At 39.2% G+C, this 20,336-nt stretch overlaps 1 protein-coding gene across 9 annotated transcripts in view; it reads left to right on the top strand.

Annotated features, from left to right (window-relative positions):
- The window catches only part of Fam13b (family with sequence similarity 13, member B), a 76,537-nt gene that overhangs the window by 1,471 nt on the left and 54,730 nt on the right, over window positions 1-20,336 (top strand). For 8 of the 9 annotated variants that reach the window (XR_001233529.1, XM_005382138.2, XM_005382140.2 and 5 more), the window contains exons 2-6: window positions 12,728-12,894; window positions 14,393-14,584; window positions 15,028-15,240; window positions 19,061-19,238; window positions 19,535-19,676. Coding sequence is in view for 8 of the 9 variants with exons in the window: in XM_005382138.2 (XP_005382195.1) it covers window positions 14,428-14,584; window positions 15,028-15,240; window positions 19,061-19,238; window positions 19,535-19,676 (690 nt within the window). In the remaining variant the exon portion in view is untranslated. Of the gene's footprint in view, window positions 1-85; window positions 532-12,727; window positions 12,895-14,392; window positions 14,585-15,027; window positions 15,241-19,060; window positions 19,239-19,534; window positions 19,677-20,336 lie in introns of those variants that run through there. The other variant, XM_005382136.2, reaches the window with a different exon arrangement.

The raw sequence follows: 20,336 nt of genomic DNA on the forward strand, positions 1-20,336 counted from the left end.
CCCCGCGGCTGCCCTCGGCTGCCCGCCGCCCCGCCCCGAGCCCGCGTCGGTCGCGCTGGACAGTGGGGTTGATGCAGGAAAAAAAGCGGTGTGGTTTCTGTCTGGCCTGGCTGCGCCCCTTTTTTGGGTCACGTGAGCCGGGCGGTTGTTGACTTCCTTAAATTGCTGCGAGCAGAGGAGAGGGCCTCGTCGGGCGCGCCGGCCGCAGGGGCCCTTTGTACGGCGTGCAGTTTCAGGGGCGCCTCGTCCCTAGACGAGGGCACGGGAAGTCGAGTCGTCTAGCTCCTGCCTCGCGGGAGGGTGTGAAACTCTTTTTGTTCGTAGTCAGCCACAAGCAAGACGACTTGGCCGCACATTGGGGACCCCTCCTGCCTCTCGGGAGCTTTTCCTGTTCCCCAGTACCTCTTCCGACTCTTAAAAGGAAAAAAAGACCAAGACGACTTTTAGGAAAACTGTTCATAATTTCATTTGGCTCCCCATCAAGCCGTCTGATTAGTGAAAAAAGTTGGGCATAAAGCGTACTTTAAGGAGGTAAGCGAAAGGTGGTAGCCGAAACCACACGAATGCAGGCTGTTAGCGTTCTGCAGCGGGTGCGTTTGCTTTTGGAGGCAGACGGTAAAGGGTGATTTTGAATTATTTGAGTTTCTGCGGTTTGGGTTAACGTGAAACTATGCCTTCACCTTCCTTTTTGTAACCTTGAAATACTTGTTGGCCTGGGTGTCTCACAGTGCGAGGTACTTGTTGAGTGGAGCTGAATAAGCTGGTCAGTGTTTGTGTATCCGTTAAGCGCCCTTTCTTTATCTTTCCGTCTTTTTTGCGATTAGGGCGAATTTTTCTCCAGTTTAACTGTCTTAACAATTAGGCATCCAGTTGATACATTTTAAATTCTTGAATGATGTAGAAGGGCATATCACAGTGACATAAAATTCATCACTGGGTGAAAGGACTTTTTTTTTTTTATTAAAGTGTTGGTTTAAGACAAAATGGCTGAAGCGAATTGTAGTGAGTTGTGTTTCCCTGCCAATAAAATGACAACTCCTTTATCACTTACAAATAACCTCAATCCAGCTGTGCCTGGCTCCCCTATTGTACACCAGTTTTAAAATTAGGGACCTTAACAGTGTAAGTTACTACAAAAATTACTTAAATTTTTTTTTCATTCATTGAATAAATCTTTATTCAATGTTGATTGTGTTTTAGGCCCTGTTCTAGGCTCTGGATATATATTTATGAACAAAGAAAAGAACTCTGCTCTTGTGGAGCTTACACTTTAGATTGGGATGGAATTGGCAATACATTTACATAAACCTGACCATACCTATTGGCAAAAAGACGCACATATTTAAACAGTATCATTATTAATACTAGAAAAGGAAGGATCGCTTTTTTCTTTCCTGTCTTTTTGAGACAGGGTCTTGTTATGCAGTTGAGGCTGGCCTTGAGCTCACTTTGTAGCCCAGGCTAGCCTCAAACTCAAACCATCCTCCTGTCTCAGCCTCCCAGCCTCTGGAGCACTCAGATTACAGGCATGGGCCACCACACCTGGCTGTAAGGATCGCTTTGAGCGTGCTTAATTTTGTCCTTCAGCAGTCTTTAAAACCTAACCAACTTATAAGGTGTGACTCCACTATACCAAAAGGGAACCATTTTAAGGATTTGAGCATCAGAACAACAACATGATGAATTCATGTCTAGTCAGTCTGGTCTGGTAACAGAGAACAAAACATAGCACATCCACAATCAGCCCGCAGTTCTTTTTTTTTTTTTCTGGTTCTTTTTGAGACAGGGTCTTAAAAAAAGTATCTTTTTTGTTATCCGGGGGGTGGAACCCAGGTCCACATACGGTAAGCAGACATTTTGCCCCTGAAGAACATCTCCAGCTCCTCAAGAATCCTTAAAAGATTGGCAGCCAGCCATCAAAGCACGTGCCTGTAATGCCAGCACTCTTTGGGGACTGAGGCAGAAGGCTGGAAAGTTAGAGCCTGCCTTGAGTCACGACTTAGTAAGACCTTGTTTCAAAATAAAACATTAAAAAAATGGGGAATGCAGAGAAGAATGAAGACCTTGGGTTGAATCCCTAGTAGAAAAAAAATCAGGTAAAATATCCATAACATGAAATTTATCATTTTGTTGTGGCAAAATAGGCATAATGTAGCATTAACTATTTTAACCTTTTAAAAAACATCTATTTAGGCTGGGGATTTAGCTCAGCGGCACGGCGCCTGCCTGGCAAGCGCGAGGTCATGAGTTCGATTCCCGGTACTGGAAAAAAAATCCAAAAACCGAAAAAAAAAAAAAAAAACAACAAAAAAAACCCATATTTATTTATTTGTTTATTTACTTGTTTGTTTTTTTCTTTTTTTGAGACAGGGTCTTGCTATGTAGTTCAGGCTGTTCTTGAACTCAGTACGTAGCCCAGGCTGGCAGCCAACTTGCAGTGATTCTCCTGTCTCAGCTTCCCTGGGCTGAGATTACAAGTGTGTGCCACCATGCCTGGTAATTTTAACCATTTTTAAGAGTAGAGTTCAGTAGTGTTACGTACATGTGTAATATTGTGTAAATATCACTACTTATTTCCACAACTATTTCATACAGAAACTCTGTACCCATTAGGTTAACTCATTTCCTATTTCCCCTAATCTCCATAACCCCTGTTTTTCTCTGTGAATTTTTTTTTTTTTTTGGTGCCAGGAATTGAACTCAGCACCTTGTGCTTGCCAGGCAGGCACTTGTGCCACTGAGCTATATCCCCGGCCCTTCTCTGTGAATTTGTCTAGTCTAGGTACTTCGAGTAGGTGGACTCATACAACATTTGTTCCTTTGCTTCTGGCTTATTTCACGTAGCATAATGTTTTGAAGGTACATGTGTTGTTTGGTGCTGGACATGCCAGATGTGCACTCTACCCTTGAGCTATGCTGCCAGTCCAGATTCAACCATATTTTAGCGTATATCAGAATTTCTTTTATAAGGCTGAATGTTCCATTGTGTGTATGTACCACATTTCATTAACCCATTCATCTGTTGCTAGATATTTGGGCTGTTTACATCTTCGGGAGTTTGGAATGATGCTGCTGTATGGATGTGCAAATAACTTCCAAGTCCCTGATTTCATTTCTTTTGGGTATACACCCAGAAGTGGAATTGCTGGATCATGTGGTAATTTTAATACTCTGAGGAACTGCCTTTTTTTTTTTTTTTTTGAGAGAGGATCTTGCTGTATAGTTCAGGCTGGGTTTGAACTCACTGTGTACTCCAGGCAGGCCTTGAACTTGTGGCAATCCTCCTGCCTCAGCCTCCCAAATGCTGGGATTACAGGTGTGCACCACCATGCCTGGCCAAGTTAAATCTTATATGAAAACCTAACATTTTTGAAGGTGAGTAAAATACTGAAGTTTTTTTTTTATAAAAATAAGAAAATTTCTATTTTACACATGGATAAACAGTGAAGAGGCTGATTTTTTATCTGAAAAGATTTAGTTTGTCGGGGCCTCGGGATTTAGCTCAGCGGCACAGCACCTGCCTGGCAAGCGCCAGGTCGTGAGTTCGATTTGCGGTACCGGAACCCCCCCCACCCCGCTGCAAGAAAAAGATTTAGTTTGTCTACATTTAGATCTCAGCTAAACATGCATCAGTAGCAACAACCTCTTTCCATCACAAAATATTTAAAATACCCATTAAATGAAGGCACTGTTTTCATCAATGAGTAAATGCTTTTGAAAGAGCCTTTTTCATTTATAAAGTTTTATAACAGGCTAGGAGTTGAGGGGAGGGGGTTACTTGGTGTCAAAAAAAAGTGTGGTATTTGAACTTGATGGTAGACAGTGTTCCCCAAGCCTGAGAAGGGTGGGGGCTTCCCCAAGAGAGGCCATAGGTTAATGAGTAGCTGACTTTTGATTGGAAATGGAATTAATGAAGGATGTTTAGAATGGAATACACTCTGTAATAAAGGCTGTTTTAATGCATCAACTCTTCGTAGCTGGAACATTAAATAGATATGAATTCCCTCTGTGTAGCTTAATACATTTGAATGAAATTCTAAACAGTTTTTAGTGAGAACTGTAGTTGTTGCTTATAAAAGGCATCTACCCAAAGTACAACGGACAAGAGTTCTAGTCACTGGTTGATTGGTAACTGTGCACCAGTTTCTTTAGCTCCCAGAGCATTTGCTTCCTCCTCTGAGAAAGATTGATTCTGTTGGGTAATAAACTGGAAAGTATTGGAAATGTAGTGCAAATGCAGGGACACAGGTTCTGTTGTTGGCAGGGGTTCTGAACTGGAAAAACAAAGATGAAGTCTTGGTTTTTTGTATATTTTTTGATCAAAGTTCACAATCTAGTGATTATACCCACTACTTTTTCACCAGCTTCCCTTTTTTGCAGAGCAAGATATTTTGTTTGTTTTTGTGGTACTGGGGGTTGAACCTACGATCTTTACACTACCCCTTTTAAAATTTTTTAACCAGCTGTGTTATCCTGGCTGGCCTGGAATGTGATCTTCCTGCCTTAGCCTCTCAGAGTGCTGGGATTACAAGTGTGCACCACCACGTTTGGCTCATTTTCTAATCCTAGTGTTTTTTAGGAGAGAAGTCCTTGGGTTTTTTTTTTTTTTTGTCTTTTTGAGACAGGGTCTCACTGTGCAGTTCAGGCTGGTCCTGAACTCACTTTGTAGCCCAGGTTGATCTCAAACTTGCAATGATCCTCCTGCCTCAGCCTCCCGAGTGCTGGGATTACAGGTGTGCGCCACCATGCCTGGCCTAGGAGAGAAGTCTTTGAATTGTCACCTTTCTTCATACCTTCATAAGTAGGATTAAACATTCTTCTACCAGTCTCACCTCTTTTGTTTTACATGCTACAGTATTTGTGAACCTTGTAGAATTCCAGGTCTGTCTGTTGGCATATGTCTCAATATGGAGACTAAATCCTTTGGGGAAGTTTCTTCATCTAGACCTGGAGACCAAATCCATGCACCTTATTGTTTCCTTGGCTTTTTGAATGAGAACTGTGTGGTTGGTTTATAAGATGTGTGAGTATAATAAGCTAGGAGTTGAGGGGAGAGGATTACTTGGTGTCAAAAAAGGAACTGTGGTATTTCAACTTGATCGTAGTTAGTGTTCCCCAAGCCTGAGAGGGCTTTTTGCCTTTGTATTAGTGCTCATTTAAAATGTTTTCGTTTCTTAAGATATGAATTACTTTCATTAGAAAGATTTGCAGGAAAGAAGTTGAGCATGGTAGTCCATGTCTGTAATCCTAGCACTCTGGCACCTAAGGCAGAAGGATCAGAGTGTGAGGTCCTTGTAGGGTACTTATACCAGTTTGAATTAGTCTGAACTACTTAATGAAACACTATCTCAAGAAAACAAATGAAAGATTTGCAGGAAAGAGAAAGACTTGCAGATAGATCCTGTGGCAAATTGTTTTCACATTTTTATAAATTCTGAAATACAGCTATGTGATTTGAGGCTCATAATACTTTTTTTAGTATAGTGTATTTACATACATAAATACATACATTACATAAATACATACATATTTATATGACATAAATATGTACTAAGATATACAGCATTGTTCTAAGTCTGAGAAATAATTTGTGAAATGATTATAGAGATTCTATGATAGTTGCTTTCTCTTTTTGAATTATCTTCAGTTGTTGCTAAAGTAGACTTAGCAGCCACTTCTTGTATTTTAGTTTTTAATACTTAAGATACCTCTGCTTGTAAGTCTTAACTTTGGCATAGCCAATATTGTTCCATCTCAATTATATCTTTATTCAGCATATATTTTAAAAACCAAATTATGTGCCAGCTGTTGTGCAAGGGCTTTAAGGGATTCAAAGGTGAAATGATAATGTCCTTGCTTTTAAAGATCTCTTAGGAGATGTAGACAGGATTTTAAAAAATTCTGTGGAATAATTGCTAAAAAGTTAGAGTATGTATTAGGATCATAGGAAAAGTGTCTGCCATAGGAAGTTGGGGAAGGCTGGAAAAGGGAAGTTAAGAGTTGTGACTTGAAAATCAATGCAAGTTTAATAAACAAAGTTGGGTTGGTCGTGGTGTTGAGTTTTGGGCTCCAAGCAGAAAAAACAAAACGTGAGCGTGTGGATGTGAACTTGAAGTAGACAAGATTGCTGAAGAGCAGGAGTGGAGGAGTGGCAGGCAAGTGAAGTACTTGTAGGTCATACCAGTACGAAGGAACTATGAGTTTATCTTGGTTTGCCAGAGGTTCTTAAAACTGTATCCATTATGATTTCCTTTAGACCTTAAATTTTTTTTTTTTTTTGGTATTTCTGAGACAGGGTCTTGCTATACAGTTCAGGCGGGCCTTGAGCGCACTTTGTAGCCCAGGCTGGTCTCAAACTTGCAACAGTCCTCCTGCCTCAGCCTCCCGAGTGCTGGGATTACAGGCGCGCACTACCACGCCGGGCAAGACCTTGTTAAATATATAAAGACCCAAGCCAGCCTCTCAGATGCTACATTTGGGTTGCAGTTTTGCAAACTGTACATTGAACAGATGCCTCCTCATCCACACATGGTTGTGATGTACACTAAAATTGGAGGTCAAAGGGCTGGGGATTTAGCTCAGCGGCACAGCGCCTGCCCAGCAAGCGCAACGTTGTGAGTTCGATTCCTGGTACTGGAAGAAAAACAACAAAAAATAAAAATAAAAAAATAAAATTGGGGGCTGGGGATTTAGCTCAGTGGCACAGCGCCTGCCTGGCAGGCGCAAGGTCATGAGTTTGATTCGTGGTACCGGATAAAAACCAAAAAATAAAAAATAAAATTGGAGGTCTGTATTTTAGATCACTGTTCTCCAAAGCGAGGTCCTGGCACTGTGGATGTGCAGGATGATCTGTGAAAGTGTCCATCTGTATAATAATAAAATGGACGTGCAAACCTGCAGTCCCAGCTCTGTGAGACATGAGGTAGTAGGATTGTAAGTTTGAGCCCAGCCTGGGCAACTTACTGAGACCCTGTCTCACAATTAAAATATAAAAAAGGACTGACTTTGTAGTTTGGTGCTAGCTGGGTTCAATCCCTAATTATCCCCCCACAACCAAATAATGTTACTATTTATTTTGAAACTTCTTAAAATTTACTTTTATGTGTATTATGTATGTAATAGTGTGTTATTATTCATTACTCTAGTTTAGAAATACACATACATTTATGGGGACAATTTTTTTTTTGACCAGAAAAAAAATGTTTTTAAAATTAGATTTTATTGGTACACTATAGATACACATAATAATCACATTCGTCATAGAAAATCGTACCTGTACATGATATAACTTTTTTTTTCTTATCCCCCCTTCAATGCCTACTCGCCTCCCCATTTACAAAAGCTTTGTTTCTATTGTTTCCTTCTTTTCTCCTTTTTTTTTTAAAACTTTTCCTTTCTTTCCTTTTCCCTTTCCCCTGTCCCTTGCTCACCTCATTTGAGCATTTTTTTTTTCCTATTTCATAATACCTATTACACATTTTGGACGTTATTTATACTTTTGGTTTCTCACACCAGAAAAACAATTTGATGACCAGAAAACTTGAGTGGTGGCACATGCTTGTAATCTCAGCACTTTGGGAGTCTGAGTCAGGAGAATCACAAGTTTGAGTGCAGCCTAGGCAATTGAGTGATTTAGTGAGACCCTGTCTCAAAAATAAAAGGGCTGGGGCTTTTAGTCCTGGGTTCATTCCTGTGTACTAGGGGAAGAAAAAAGAAAGATACGGAGTCTAGAGGTAGAGACAGTAGAAAACAGTTGAAGACTTGTGCAGGAGAATGTGGATTAGATTTTAGTGGTAAGGAAATAGGAAGATGAGCGAATTTAGGCTCTGGGAGTTCTATCCCCTTATGTGACTTTGTTACTTTTTTTTTTTTTTTTTTTTTTTTTTTATGACTTGTTTTTTTTTTTTTTTTTGGTTTTTTTTGGTCTTTTTGAGACAAGGTCTCGATATGCAGTTCAGGCTGGCCTTGAGCTCACTTTGTAGCCCAGGCTGGTCTCAAACTCAAACTCGAACTCAGCCTTGAACTCAGCCTCCTGAGTGCACGAGTACTGGGATTACAGGAGTGCACCCTACGCCTGGCCCGACTTTGTTACTTTTGTTTTGATTTAAATAGCTTGAAATTATGGTTGAAGGTCATAAAATAACTGGCCATGAAACACTTTTGAGAATATCTCAAAATTATTCTGGCAGTTTACTAATAGGTTATCTCTAGAGGTAATTGATTTTTTTTTTTTAAATTTTGAATAAAAGGAATAATGAACTGTCTCTACATGAAATACTTCATATTTAGTGGTTGTTTGCAATTGTAGTCCTACTGAATATGCTTGATTCCATTGTTCATTACTGTTCAGTGAGATCACCCTGGAGAATTTTTCCCTTCCTTAGGGTAAGGATGATGGTATTTCATCATTGTTGCAAGAAATAGGACAGAGAAATCCTTAACCTTTTGAGCAAAAGCAGTTCTTTAATTCAAAAATTTTCTAGTCCTCAATTGTGTTAGTTGTACTATAGTTGGTATCTTATAAATTACTTAACAAGTCAATGTGAATTTAATAATAGATTTAAATGACTTGATGTCTTCCTAATTAAAGTAACATCTATGTACATTTGGCAGGTAAGTTTATGTGCTTTTGAGATGTTTGTTCAACCTTTTAATTAAACATCTTCAGACTGCTTACGCTATTCTCAGTTTCTTAGGCCAGGAAGAACCACTAATTTAGCATATTGGCAACTTCTGTAGTACCCCCTTTTTTAATGAATGAGTACAGTGCTTTTTACTTCGCTATAGTAATTTTTTTTTAATTTTTTTTTTTTTTAAAAGAGCTTGGCCTAGTGAAAAGCTGAATTTATAGAGTAGGGAGAAATGTATTTCCCTTTAACTTTGGTTCAGTGATGTAGTCAGATATAGTCTACAAACTTACAAGTTCAGGCTACGTACATAAATCTTTGTTCCTATGGTTTATCATTTTGAGATCCAGCTCCTTGCTGCCTTTTCCTCTTTGTGTACCAGTGATACAGGGATTTATGTATTGGCTTTAACAATTACTGAGATAAAACCTTTCTATGTGAATTATATTTTATTTTGTCAAAATATTTTGGGTTGAACCGGGCGTGGTGGAGCATGCCTGTAATTCCAGCACTCACTCCGGAGGCTGAGGCAGGAGCATGGTTGCGAGTTAAGAGACCAGCCTGAGCTACAAAGTGAGCTCAAGGCCAGCCTGAACTGCATAGCGAGACCCTGTCTCAAGAAGACACAAAAAAACAAAAAATTTGGGGTTGAAGTGTTCTGTTGTTTCTCTTGCATTTGATGGTAGAACTTACATGAAAATGACAATTTATCTTGGCAGATAGTGCTCTTACTACAAGTTGCCTTATTTGTAAAATAAGACTTTCCTGCAGATCTTATCTTACTGTTGTAATATTTTGTTAAAACTGTTTGAGAAGACTTTATACTGGTGTCTAAAACTAATGTTTTTAGTGCAGCACACCCCTCTACCCCTATTGGCTCTTGCTGTATTCTAGTCTGGCCTTAAATTCAGTATATAGCTCACGCTGTCCTTGAACAACTGTCACTCCTTGCAGAGTGCTAGGATTATAGGCATGTGGCACTGTGCCTGACTGTTAGTGTACCTTTAATTTTGTGTTACTTAGTTATGCTGTATGGAAAATTTAGTGATTTTTGAATGTGCTAGATTAACATAGTAGGGCCTTCAGAGTAGGTTCTTTTAATACAGTAGCAAAAATCTTTTGTGGTAGAAAAGTGTATTTCTAAAACGTCATATGTTGTTACCTGGGCGTCACAGTACTCCTGAGGCCGAGGCAGGAAGATTGTTGAGTTTGAGGGCGGCCTGGACTACATAGTGAATTCAAGGCCACCATGAACTACATAGCGAGACTCTGTCTTGCAAAAAAAAAAAAAATCATACGCTGTTACAAAAAATACGCTAGTAGCTGGACATGGTGGCATATGCCTGTAATCCCAGCACTTGAGAGGTACAGCAGGATCACTGCAAGTTCAAGGACAACCTGGACTACATAGCAAGTAGCCAGCAAGACCTTATCTCTGAAAGAAAAAGTTTTACAGAGGTGCTCTGCCCTTATTTGTGTGATACCTCTTTTGAATTTTCAGCTTTATTGAAGTATAATTTGTATATGACAGCATTCACCAATTTTATTTTTTTTATTTTTTTGGTTTTTCTCCGGTACCGGGAACCGAACTCACGACCTTGTGCTTGCCAGGCAGGCGCTTTGCCACTGAGCTAAACCCCAGCCCCTATTCACCAATTTTAAAATGTTGAGTTCAGTAAAGTTTTTTTTTTCTTTGAGATAGGTCTTGCTATGTAGTTTGACTGTCTTTGAACTCACTATGTCTCAGGCTGGCCTCAAACTTGCGGTGATCCACCTGCCTCAGCCTCCCAAGTGCTGGGATTACAGGCATGCAAGCACCACACCTGGCTCAGAGTAGCTATTTTTATTTATTTAGTTTTGTTTTTTTGAGACAAGGTCTCACTATGTAGTTGGGGCTGGACTTGCATTCACTTTGTAGCCTACGCTGGCCTTGCATTTATGGCAATCCTCTTGTCTCAGTCTTCTAAATGCAGGGATTACAGACATGTCTACACACTTGGCTGTAGTAGCTATTTTAGGGATGTGATATTTATTTTTACTGGGGATTGAACCAAGGATCTTGGACATACAGAGTTTGTACCTTGGAGGTACACTCCAGCTGACAGAATCTTCCTAAGTTTTCATTCATTGTATGCCAAGAAAATCCCTCTGTGGTGTGAGTATCAACTTGACATTTAAAGTAACTTTATTAAATATCTTGTCCCTAAATTTAAACTTTATAAAGGATATTTAATATAACTTCTATTGATGGATTGATTGATTGGGACTTGGTATTGAACACAGGACCTTTGCACTAAGCTAGATCCTTAGCCCTTTTTTTTTTTTTCCCCAGTATCGGGAGCCGAACTCACGACCTTGCGCTTGCCAGGCAGGCGCTGTGCCGCTGAGCTAAATCCTCAGCCCCCCTTAGCCCATTTTTATGTTTTATTTTGAAATAGGGACTCACTAAGTCACTAAGTTGCCCCACCTGGGCTTGAATTTGTGATCCTCCAGCCTCAGTCTCACAAAGTGCTAGGATTACATGGATGCCCACCACACCCGGCTATAACTTCACTTTGAAGTTGTTTTTTTTAGATGAATAGACAGGTAGATAAACTACATGTTTCAGCAGGTGTTTCAGGATGTTTTGGAAAGTAATCATCTAGTAAAAGATTTGCTGTGGAAATGTGGTTTTCCTTCTGCTCAGATTTTGATGTTCCTTCTTGGAGGTCTGTGCTACTGAGAGGACTGTTTTGAAAACCACACTGCTACCCCTCTTCTGTTTACCTGAAGTGTGGGTAGAGTGCTGTAGTATAGTTTACTAATCTTATTAAAGGTTTGTTAATAGATTTGTTAATGGACTTAACAGAGGTTGATGAGACCAAATAATAAACATATTAAGTTTTCCCCTCAGCTTATTTACTAGTCCTTCAGCATTATGCAAAGGAGAAGAGACTAATTCTCTGAAGTTTCAGTTAAACTTAACAGCTGTATAAGTATGTTTAATACAGCGAAACTTAGGCAGAGAGACAGTGGAAGTTGTTCTGGGTCACATATCTACAAAGTGGTGGGCTTGGTATTTGAAGGTTCTGTTTTTTTGTCTTTTTCTGTATGAGCTGTTGGTTCTCCAACTCAGAAAGCTCAAGTGGCCACTGTTATGTTGCTTCTTTGATCTCAAATTCTTCAAGTTTACTTCTGAGCATATGAGGAAATGAGGAACGAATGGGGTAGAGTAGGGTACTTGTGTGCAGACTTAGTGTCCATTGAGGAAAACGGTTCATGTGAATGGCATAATCTTGGTAGTGAAATATTCTTTCTTGAAATTCATTTATTTATCTACAGCAGAAAGATTCTTATCCTACTTAGCTACCATAATTTGGCTTTGCAAGATTTTGTCTTTAACTACGTCACAGATTTTTCAGGCAGAAAAAAATGCCTTTCAAAGTAGATAACTTTGTAGGCTCCTCAAAAAATAAAAAAACAGAAGTTTCATTTGACCCAGCTATTCCCTTTCTAGGTATCTTCTTGAAAGAGTTAAAGACATCATATTACAGTAATAAATGTAAACCCACCCATGTTAATAGCATAATTCATAGTAGCCAAATTGTGAGAGCAGCCTATTTTTCCATCAGCAGATGAATAGGGCAGTTAAAGAAAATGTGGCATTTACACACAGTAGAATACTGCTCTGCCACAAAGGGTAAACCTGAGTCATTTGTAGGAAAATGGATACACCTTGAGACCATGATGTTAAGTGAAAGAAGTCAGACTTCCAAGCTTAAATATAGCATGGGTTGTCTTACATGAGAAACCCAATATGTAAGTAAATTAAGGAGCAAAATAAAAGATGATGTGAAACAGGGAGGTAGAAGGGAAGGGGACCAAGAGATGGAGGTAGGTAAGAGACCAGAGAGTAGGGGAAGGGATGAAGAAAGAATTAAGATACATTATATGAACAGACGACTCCCCATGGTGGATGTAATCATTCTGCACTAATAAAGAGTGAACATGGATCATAATGAAAAAATAGGTGCCCTCCTAAGGGGATTTTACTTTTATCTCAGTCTCTTTGCATGGTGAAAAATGTGGGAAATTGAAATAATTGCTTTTTTTCTTTGCAGATTAACTGCTGAAGTACTGATCGAGTTCTGCGTTTCTTCAATGAGGAACTACAGGCTGATCTTCTGCCATAATCTCAAACAACCATAAATGACAAAAGAATGCTTGCTCAGTGAGGGTAGCTGGTGCAGAAGCCATTTTTTAAACTTAGGTGTTTAAGTACTCAAAGGTAAGTCTTCAAAATGGTGGCTGCCTGGTGCGCTATAAATCCATAGAGATTTTTGGAGTTTGCTCCCTGCTAGTTACTTATTTGTATTTTTAGTATCAGTTATTAAAGTTAAAAAGGACTTTCCTCATTTTTACTAGTAGCTACTATTTGGTTGTAACTGAGTTTTGTAGTTATTAGCTGGCACCATTGTGTTAAAGAAAGGAAATTGCTTTTGTAAGACTATGTACATTTATATTCTCTTGTCCCTAAATTAATTTCTACCATTCCTGTACATTGGCTGAATTGTTTTCTAGTCTGCGTTCTTCTCTTGATCCAGAGAGTAAACAGTTGATCCAATGGGACTTATTTTTGTAAACTTTAGAATCTTGACTAGATCTACCTGGGTGATCTGGAGTCGTTCATTAATGATCAATTTTTGAAAAAAGTTTTTTCTTTTAAAATACTCCTTTCCTGTAAATAAATAGTTTTAAAATAAATGTTTATTTTAGAAAGTGAACTTTTCTTGGGACTTCTTGTTTTCTTACCCCTGCACATTGGAGAGGGTCATCCCAGGCATAGTTTCCTCCTCCTGCTTCTTTACTAGTGCAACGTAACTATTTTTTTGAACCAGACTAGCTCTGTCACTGTCTGCTGTGCTGTGTGCTGCTCTTCACTGCTCTGCTGTCTTTTTTTCCTTTTCGTACTGGGGATTGAACCCAGGGTCTTGCACATAATAGGCAAGCACTCTGCCACTGAACTGAATACCCAGCCTTTTTCATTTTGAGAAATGGTCTCTTATAACTGCCCAGGGTGGCCTTAAATTTGTGATCCTTGTGTCTCAACCTCCCAAATAGCTAGGATTGTAGGATTGTGCCACTGCACCTGACTGAAAAAAATGTTTTTGAGTAATTTTGAAGTAATAGTGTTGATAAAAAAGGACTTTCCTCATTAAAAGTTGAGATCCAGAAATGAAAAAAATTTTTATTTTTTAGCAGCTGCTCTGTCTTACAGGAATAACAACTGATTAGTTGTGTTATTTGCTCATCATTAAAGTGATTCTCTCATGTTTGGGTGTTTATCAATTGAGGGGTTAGGTGAGCTTCATATAGCAGAGTTCAGAGATGAATTAGGTTTGGCTTTTACATGGGTCATTAGTAAGCTTGGTTTTTTTTTTTTTTTTTTTATAAGCTTGGTTATTAAAGGTCTTGTAGTAAAGGTCTTAGGACCTTATATTTGGTTATTAACTTCCTTTGCTAAATTTTGAACAATTTTGCCATTGTTGTTAAATATGTAAACACTATAGGGAGCCTTCAGAACTGACTTCATAACAGAGAGAACGCTTTGATAACTATATTGGGCTTTATTTGTAGAATACACCATGAGCCTGATAACTGGAACATACTTAAGATAGATGAAAACACATTCAGGTGTAAAGCATTTTTCTTTAATGTATTTAGTCATATTGCCACCTGTTAATCATTATAGTCGTTTTTTTTTTTTTTTGTCTTTCATTTGGCAGAAAAGACAGCTTTGATTTCTGGCTGCAAAAAAGATATGAGGAAGAGCTCCTCCCCTTCCTTGAGTAACTGCAACTCCGTTCTTGCTAACAAAATATTTGGAATTCCACTTGATGAGCTGCAGCAGGGAGGACATCCAGACAATGAGGTTCCATTCATAGTCCGCCACGTTGTGGACTATATTGAGGAACATGGTATACATTTCTTTACTTTGAGGGCTAGCTTTTGTTGTAATATACACAACTTATCCCTTTTTGACTTTCGATTTTTAAATTTTTTTTAAGTATGGAGAATGCAAAATATAGGCAAAACAGTAGAAATTCTTTTTAAGGTTTTGGTGTGTTTTTAACTTAAATTGGTGTATCTAGAAATGACAGTTGCCCAGAGTAGAATATTTTTTTAGTGGGGGTGATAGGACTATTTTTAATGGATGTAAGGGGTGGGATAAAATAGAATATCCTTCGGAGAGATAGTATATTTCAAGACATCTAATTTGAAGGTTTTTAGCCAAATCTGGAGAGCCACCCAAGAAAGGCTTTCTAGAAGTATGAGTATTTTAAGTTGGCTAAAGATGAAAATATATGGGCGAGTTGTTGAAAGTTGCAGCTTATTTAATTTTTATCTTGAACTGACATAGGCGGTCTGGAGCAACAAGGGCTTTTTCAAGTCAATGGAAATGCTGAGACAGTGGAGTGGCTTCGGCAGAGATACGACAGCGGAGAAGAGGTGGATTTGGTTAAGGAAGCAGATGTTCCTTCAGCTATTAGTCTCCTTAGGTTTTTCCTTCAAGAACTTCCTGAACCTGTTATTCCTGGCAGTTTGCATATTCACTTGATGCACCTTTCTCAAGGTAATATAATATAGTTTTTTATTCTAATCAGTCATTTATTATTAGAGTCTTCACCTGTCTTGGTTACTTTTCTCTCATTGCTGGGACAAAATACCTGACGCCCAAAATTAAGGAAGGAAAGTGTAGTGGATTGATAACTGGTGGTCAACTTATAACCCCCAGCTGAACTGAGTAAGTGTGGTGCTGGGTGTGGGAGGCCCACCTGAGGACTGTTGCCAGCAGCATAAGAGGCAGACCTGGAGAAGAAGGAGGGCTGTTGGGAACTGAGAGAGGCTGTGGGAAGCTGGCTTTCCTGATGAACTTGGCTGTTTTCATCCTCTGAGGAGCTCGGGACCTTGCTGGCACTGAGAATGGCTTTGGTTCACTTTGGGGAGCTTTGGTCCTTCTGAGCATCACTTCCTGGCTCCAGTGCAGATCCCTCAGCCTGCTGGCACAGATCCTTCTTCCTGCTGGTACAGACTTTGTAGATTCCACCACTGACCTTTGGGCCTACCCAGCAGATCCATGAAGCAGGTCTGCATGAGACGTTGTCATGGGCTCTGGGCCTCCAGTTGGATTCATGGGAGGCATTGTTATGAGTTCTGGGTATTCAGCTCAACTCATGTAAGACGTTGTTGTAGGATCCAGGCCCTCAGCTGGATTCCTTGGTCTTAGTGTGTGGACAGATTCCCTGCACTCTTTTGTATTACTGTTCTTTGGGTGACTTATAAATAATCATATAAAGTATGTGTCCTGTATTATGTTGTTCCCCTTGCAAAATAAGCCCCAAACCGCCACAGAAAGGTTTATTTCGCTTACGATTGGTGGAGGTTTCAGTCCATACTTGGCAGATTACAAGGCAGAGTGGCACATGGCAGAGGGCTACAGCTCATGGGGGCAGAACACAGCAAAAGCAACAAGCACACACCAGGGCGGAATGGCCTCAAGCACCCTTTTCCTCTCCCTTACATATGCAAACTATCCACCCCAGGGCAGGTGTAGCTCTCACACCCATAATCAAACTCTAAAAGCCTGCCCCATGATCCCATGAGGCTTTGGGGAGACACACAGACACAAGCCATAACATCACCTTTTAGAAATCATTTCTTAAATTTTTTTTTTTTTTATTGTTTTATGTTTTTGAGACAGGTTCTCACTATGCAGTTCAGGCTGGCCTTGAGCTCACTTATAGCCCAGGCTGGTCTTGAACTCACAATGAATCTCCTGCCTCAGCCTCCTGAGTGCTGGGATTACAGGCATGTTACCACCATGCCTGGCTGGAAATCATTTTTTTAAATAATTCATTACAACACATTGTTATAATTGTTCTATTTTATTGTTACTGTTAGTTTCTTACTGTACGTAATTTATAAATTAGACTTTATTATAAGTATGTATATATAAAGAAAATACACCTACAGGGTTAGGTTCTCTTTATGATTTTAGGCTTCCATTGTGAGTCTTGAGGTATATCCCCTGCAGGTGAAGAGGGACTGCTGTAACTGCTGATTATTTAAGGAAGTAATACTAATGCTGTTTGATCTTAGAAAATAGCTTCCTAGATTCCTCACAATTTTTTTCATCTGGGAAAAAGAATCTTAAAATAATAATAATGACCCTGTAGAGCTGTTGAAGTTATGTATAAAAGAGCCTACACGGTAGCTATGCAGGAAGTAAGTTTCTTCCCTTTCTGCCTCTTCTCACTCCTAGAATACCTGGTGCAGGTGTGCACTTCCTTTTGTCCCTGAGCTGCAGGGTTGGAGCCCTGTGGCTCAGCCTGCTGCGCTGCATTCTCCTGCTGGGTTCTCTGCTGCTGCTCTCCTCCTCCTAGGGCAGCAGGTGAGAAGGGAGATACTAGCTTTGAAGGCTAAATTTAAAAATGTTTTACAGACCTACACTTTAGAAATCTTGACATATGTTTAATAAATATATTTCAGATTAATTTCTTATTTTTCCATTTGCTTTTTGGGCCCTTATAGTCAGGGAAATGGCAACTTCTTGCATCTTTGTAGTACTAGTTACTTTTTTTTTTCTTTGTTGCTGGGAATCAAACTTAGGACCTTGCACTTGCCAGACAGGTACTGTACCGCTGAGCTATATTCCTGGCCCTACCAGTTACTTTTTTATGATTGGTCTTATTAAGAAAAAGATACAGGAGGCAAAGGAGGAGGAGCAAAAGGAGAGTATCATTTATTTTATTTTGTTCATTCTTTGGGGATGGTGTCTAGGTCTCTGGACAAAGATTTCTGTGCGTTTGTTTTTCTTCTTTTGTTTGTGGTACTAGGGATTGAACTCAGGGTCTTGAGTGTGCTAGGCTAGCACTTTACCACTGAGCTACATCCCCAGCCTTCTCTGTATTTATTGTAGGTAAATATTATGTTATTGTGTGTTCATCCAACTAATTCAGCTGTTTATTGAATATTACTGAATACTCATTATATACTGAGCACTTTTTTTTTTTTGGTCTTTTTTTTTGTCTAGTGAGACAGGGTCTCACTACGCAGTTCAGGTTGGTCTTGAGCTCACTTTGTAGCCCAGGCTGGTCTCAAACTTGCAGTTATTCTCCTGCCTCAGCCTCCCCAATGCTGAGGTTACAGGCTGCAGGCGTGAGCCACCGTGCCCAGCTCTGAATAAATTTTTTATTTAGACTTGTGTTATTTTGCAAAGATGGCTAATATCATGGCCATAATTTTTATTTACCATTTTCCCATAAATTAAGGATCTGCAGAAAGATACAAAATGAAATACAGTTGGGTTAATATTTGCTACTAAAGCAATAAATTACTTCGTTTGAAGAGTATTTCTTTAAGAAATTACTTCTAGCCAGATTTGGTGGCTCACGCCTGTAATCCCAGCACTCGAAAGGCTGAGGCAGGAGGATCATTGCGAGTTCGAGGCCTACCTGGGCTACAAAGTGAGCTCAAGGCCAGCCTGAACTGCATAGCGAGACCCGGTCTCAAAAAAGACAAAAAAAAAAAAAAAAGAAATTACTTCTCCTAAGTGGGCCCTCATTTATCATTGGAGTTAATATAGGCCTGCTTTCTGTTAATGAAAACTCATTGGTTGGCCTTCATTGGCCTAACTTCTGTATTAAAATTTACTTGTTTGAAAAATAAACAAGCCAGCCTGGCCAACTTAACAAGATCTTGTCTCAAAATAAAAAAGACTGAAAGTGTAGCACAGTGTGTGAAGGCCTTGGGTTGAGTCTCCAGCACTATAAAAATACAGAAAAACAAACATTAATTTAGAGGAGAAAATCAGATTTTAAAAAAAGAGCCTTTTATTTAGTCTTACTAAATAAAATTGCTGAAGTTAATTATTCTTTTCAAAGCTCTCTTTCAAAAGTTCTTTTCAAAGGAGAAAAATAAACTTTGTCACTCTTCATTCCTTGTCTTCCCATTCACCCAAATGGAACAATATCACTGGTACTGTTGGCGTGGCCGGCTGTGTTTGTACTTACAGTGTTCATGTTGCTTGGCATGGACAGTGTATTTTGAGTTCTTAGAGTTGGCACGAGTTTGGAAACACAAGTACAGTCATGTAAGAGACCGTATGATGAGAATTAAAAAAGAAAAGAGAATTGGAGCCAGCTTGTAGCAGATGAAAACATCCTCTGGCAGTTGAAAAGTTGAGTTTCTGTGCTCCACATCCTCCTTTTCAACTCTTCCTCCACTTAATAAGTGAAATGCAAAGCCCTAAGGCGTTGGCCTGTAGTGGAGGACGGGAAGAGGTTTTGAATTGTTATAGTAAAAAGGTGATGTGGGTGGAGTAATGTGAACCTGGCAAAATATCTGAGCTTTCCTTTTTACTTCATTAAGAAACCTGTCATTATGTTTTATAGATTATAATAACGAAGATGAATTTGGAAGAAAGTTGAGGTTCCTCTTGCAACAGCTTCCACCTGTTAATTACAGTTTGTTAAAGTTTCTGTGTAGATTTTTAGCCAATGTAGCATCACATCATGAAGAAATTTGGTCTGCAAATTCTTTGGCTGCTGTCTTTGGTCCAGATGTCTTCCAGTAAGTTGTTTCACAAATACTTGTTTAATTTTTAAAAATGGGATTTGTGAAATAGAGCCATTTTCTTGTCTTCCAAGGATTACCGGATGTGTGCTGAACCATTTTTTATAATAGATCTGATTAATCCTTGCAGGAGTTCTGTGAACAGGGTACAAATTAGGTTGGCTTTACAGATGGGAAAACTGAAGCATAGAATGATGACATAAATTGCTCAGGTTTATAAAGTGACTCATTGGTTTCTTCTCACTTTACCTGTGATTAAGAACTCTCAATTCAATGTGAACTTTTATTCTTAGCATTTACACAGATGTGGAAGAGATGAAAGAACAAGAAATAGTGAGCAGAATAATGGCAGGACTTCTGGAAAATTACTATGAATTTTTTGAGAATGAAGAGGAAGATTTTTCATCAAATGATTTGAGCTCAATTACTGAACAGGTGAGAATATTTTAAAATTTTATTTGGAGGGAGAATGTGTGTTCTTAATATGCTTAGCTGGGTGTGGTGGCACATTCCTGAAATCCCTGCACTCAGGAGGCTGAGGCAGGATTGCTGTGGATTTTGAGATCAGCCTAGACTACTCTGTGAGACCCTGTCTCAAAAATCTAAAAAAACAAAAAAGAATATGCTTTCATGGACTTAATACAGATTTATGTAGAAATTAAGTACTGAACTAGAGGTGATTCTCTTGATTAATACATATGCAATATATATAATATGTTTATCCATGTGACATATGGTTTTGAATTTTTTCTCCCTGAACAGCTTCTGTTTTCAACTAGGATAGTGAGGAAAAGGCATTTATTTTTAAAATTTAAAAAAAAAAATTTGGAGACAGGGTCTTGCTATATAGTGCAGGCTGGTCCTACACTCGCTTATGTAGCCCAGGCTGGCCTTGAACTCATGGCAATCTTCCTGCCTCAGCCTCCTGAGTGCTGGGATTACAGGTGTATGTGACCACACTGGGCTAAAGGGATTTATTTAATTTTTTTTGATGTGCTGGAGATTGAACCAAGGGCCTCTAGCATGCTAGGCAAATATTCTACCATTGAGCTAAACCCCCAAATTAGAAGAGGTAAGTCAGAGTATGTGGTAGAA

Source organism: Chinchilla lanigera, unplaced genomic scaffold (assembly GCF_000276665.1).
Source record: "Chinchilla lanigera isolate Chin_1 unplaced genomic scaffold, ChiLan1.0 scaffold00017, whole genome shotgun sequence".
In the NCBI taxonomy this organism is placed as follows: domain Eukaryota; kingdom Metazoa; phylum Chordata; class Mammalia; order Rodentia; family Chinchillidae; genus Chinchilla; species Chinchilla lanigera.